At 31.9% G+C, this 2,886-nt stretch overlaps 1 protein-coding gene across 2 annotated transcripts; it reads left to right on the top strand.

The window, feature by feature from the left end:
• The first annotated feature begins 1,021 nt into the window (after positions 1-1,021).
• On the top strand, positions 1,022-2,336 carry LOC18051508 (LOB domain-containing protein 2). 2 transcript variants are annotated; one of them, XM_006446675.2, is made up of 3 exons: positions 1,022-1,081; positions 1,298-1,995; positions 2,142-2,336. In XM_006446675.2, exons 2-3 carry the CDS (start codon positions 1,299-1,301, stop codon positions 2,153-2,155), a joined length of 711 nt encoding a protein of 236 aa, XP_006446738.2. In that variant the 5' UTR covers positions 1,022-1,081; position 1,298; the 3' UTR covers positions 2,156-2,336. The 2 variants fall into 2 exon arrangements, with proteins under 2 accessions (XP_006446738.2, XP_024047440.1); XM_024191672.1 differs by lacking the exon at positions 1,022-1,081 and adding an exon at positions 1,137-1,208.
• Positions 2,337-2,886: the final 550 nt, after the last annotated feature.

Here is a 2,886-nt window from a genome sequence, read left to right on the forward strand (position 1 = left end):
CATGGGTTGAGAGCTCATTAAAAGGCTCGTTGGGAATACTCTCGATGTGGTGGTTATGTTGTGTCTTTTTGTTGTGTTTGTAGTCAGTATTGTGTTATGGTGTATTTTATTTTGTATTATTATTTTTCTTCTCCGATTAGAAAAATGAGTTTCATTTGCATTAGTTGAAGTTGGCAATAGTCCCTAAAATTTCTTCAGATTTTAGGTAGTTCTAATAGGTGAAATTCTCTTTTTCTTTTTGGTTTTTAATTGTTAGGAGTTGTCTTAACTCAGAATTAAGTTATAGGTCTTATCCTATATTGCATTTCTGCTTAATGTGATCATGTATTATCTATACCCACGTGGCATTATATCGTTAGCCATTATTGGTCATTAACGAAAGGCATGCTTTCTTGTTAAAAAAAAAAAAAAAACTTGTTAAGAAAAATTAAAAAAGAGAGTGAGAGAGATGGTTCTTTGCTGGATAACGTTTAGCTTAAAGAATCCTTACTGTTAAGAATTCCTACAAGATATGATCACTATCGTATCATCAACTATGTGCATATGTACACATATATATAAGTTGTGAATAATTCATATATATATATATATATATGAATTATTTAAAGCAACATTTTTGCTAGGAAAATGTTATGGGAGGTGCCATCACCACCACGCACGTTCACTTCACCGCCCAATAATATTTCGCCAAGTATACACCAAGAATTACACGGTATCCGTTTGTTAATTTCTACATCATCCCATATCAAATCTAACAAGATTTGCTTCTTCCGCCAATTTTTATATAAAGAAAATGGAAAACCTAGATTCTTTTCCATTAAGACTAGATTTCTTTCTTTAGTTAACACATATTTAATTCTCCTAACAATTATATTATCATCTCCTTCCGCGGCTCTTATTATTTCTATGATCTACCTAAACCCTAATCAACTCTTCCCCAAAAAGCCTTGAATCTCACAGTGACAATCTTTTCGTGCGTTATATACTCACACTTAATTTCTTCTTTCATCTTCTTGTTCCCCCATTTTATTTATACTAATGTTCTCTTTTCACTCCCACCCATTAATCTTCGTATAATAAGGTTAGTGCGTTAACTTGTTTTCTTCCCTTTTAATTATTCTATTGTATATATTTTGTCAAAGTGGTTTCTTCAAATTTCTTCGTTTTCTCAATTTCCTTCCTCTATGATGATCTTATATATATAAACTGTATGTATAATGCAAATTTCTTATTTTGCTATAATATTTTGTTAACAAATTGTGTTGTTATTGTGTTTGTTTGTACATATAATTTGTAGGATGATGCAAAGGAATAACAATAACTCGTCAACAACATCAAGCGTGCAATCAGCATGTGCTGCATGCAAGCACCAAAGGAAAAAATGCAGTGAGGATTGCAAATTGGCACGCTATTTTCCTGCTAACAGGAGCAAAGAATTTCAAGCTGTGCATAAAGTTTTTGGCGTCAGTAACGTCACAAAGATAGTCCAAAACGCCAATGACGAAGAAAGTAGACAAAAAGTCGTTGATTCGTTGATTTGGGAAGCTTTTTGGAGACAGAAGGATCCGGTTTCAGGACCCTACGGCGAGTATCAGAGGATTTGCGAGGAACTTAAGTTGTATAGAAGTCAAACCCTAATGCAAAACCACAACCACCGGAATCAGAATCATCAATTGGTGCAGTTACCAGGACAAGGGGGGATGATTTACAGGTCTTCTTCGCAGCCACTAATGGGATGGAATAATGGGATGAATACTAACAATGGCATTAGTGTCAGTGGTAACGAGCAGTTGAATTATAATAATCATGATAATGGGAATAATTCGATCGTTGATTTAGATACTTATAGTTTTGCTTCACATTTTGTGCAAAGTCCAAAGAATTTGAAGCAAGAAAGAGAGGTTGGTACCGTTGTTATTCCACTGCAGCAGCAGCAGCAGCAACGGCAACAACCCTCCATCAATAGTGGGTTTAGCCAGCAGTACTACATTCCAGGTAAATTTTAATAACCCATTAACATAAAGCACATTACATGAATCAATTACCAAGCAAAGAGAAAAAAAAAGGTCAATAAAAATTGTAATTGATTTATCAACCACAAAGTAATTAAATGTCTTGTGTTTAATTGGTTTATTGTTTAGGTCAATTTAGTTGAACAAGTGGCAAGGTGAAGGGGAAGCAGAGAAAGGGCTGGAATCTTTTTCGACTAATTTTGCAATGAAGGCTGATTATTTCACTTCTTGTTTGTCTTGGATGGAAATTGCAAGCCATACATGATTATAGAAATTCTTTGTATTGAACTGAAGGAGGGTTATATACAATTGATTATTATTCAATCTCCCACTTGAATTAAATTAATATATGTCGTTAATTAAATATTATGAATGAACAGGGAGCTTAAATTTAAAGTGAATTACCCTCAATTACTCTATATGTTAAGAAACTTGAAATTGTTTAATATACTACATACTGTTCATTTACCACAACTTAGAATTGTTCATGAGTTCATTTTTATTGTAGATAATAACACACGGGTAGTCTACTTAATGTAAAACCTACCTAATTACCTTAATCTGATGCGTTTTTTTTTTCTTTCTTTCTGGTTTTCTTTTTGTTTGTTGTTTAATTCTTAATAAGAACTTTTATTAAAAATTGTAAACTTATTTTATTAGGCAAGTTTTCAAAGTCATGAGGATATTTTAGGTATTTCAATATTTTGAAAAGTTTTTCAGTAATATTTTGAAAAAAATTTCGGCCTTTACTTCCAAAAGCTCAAAATTTAAGTTTTTTACTAGTAAAAGATTAAATAAGCTAATAGAAGCAAAATAACTTATTTAATCTTTAAAAACTCTACTAAAAACAATCAAACAACAATAAAAAAAATTT

The sequence above is a fragment of the Citrus clementina genome, unplaced genomic scaffold, assembly GCF_000493195.1.
Source record: "Citrus clementina cultivar Clemenules unplaced genomic scaffold, Citrus_clementina_v1.0 scaffold_2, whole genome shotgun sequence".
Lineage (NCBI taxonomy): Eukaryota > Viridiplantae > Streptophyta > Magnoliopsida > Sapindales > Rutaceae > Citrus > Citrus x clementina.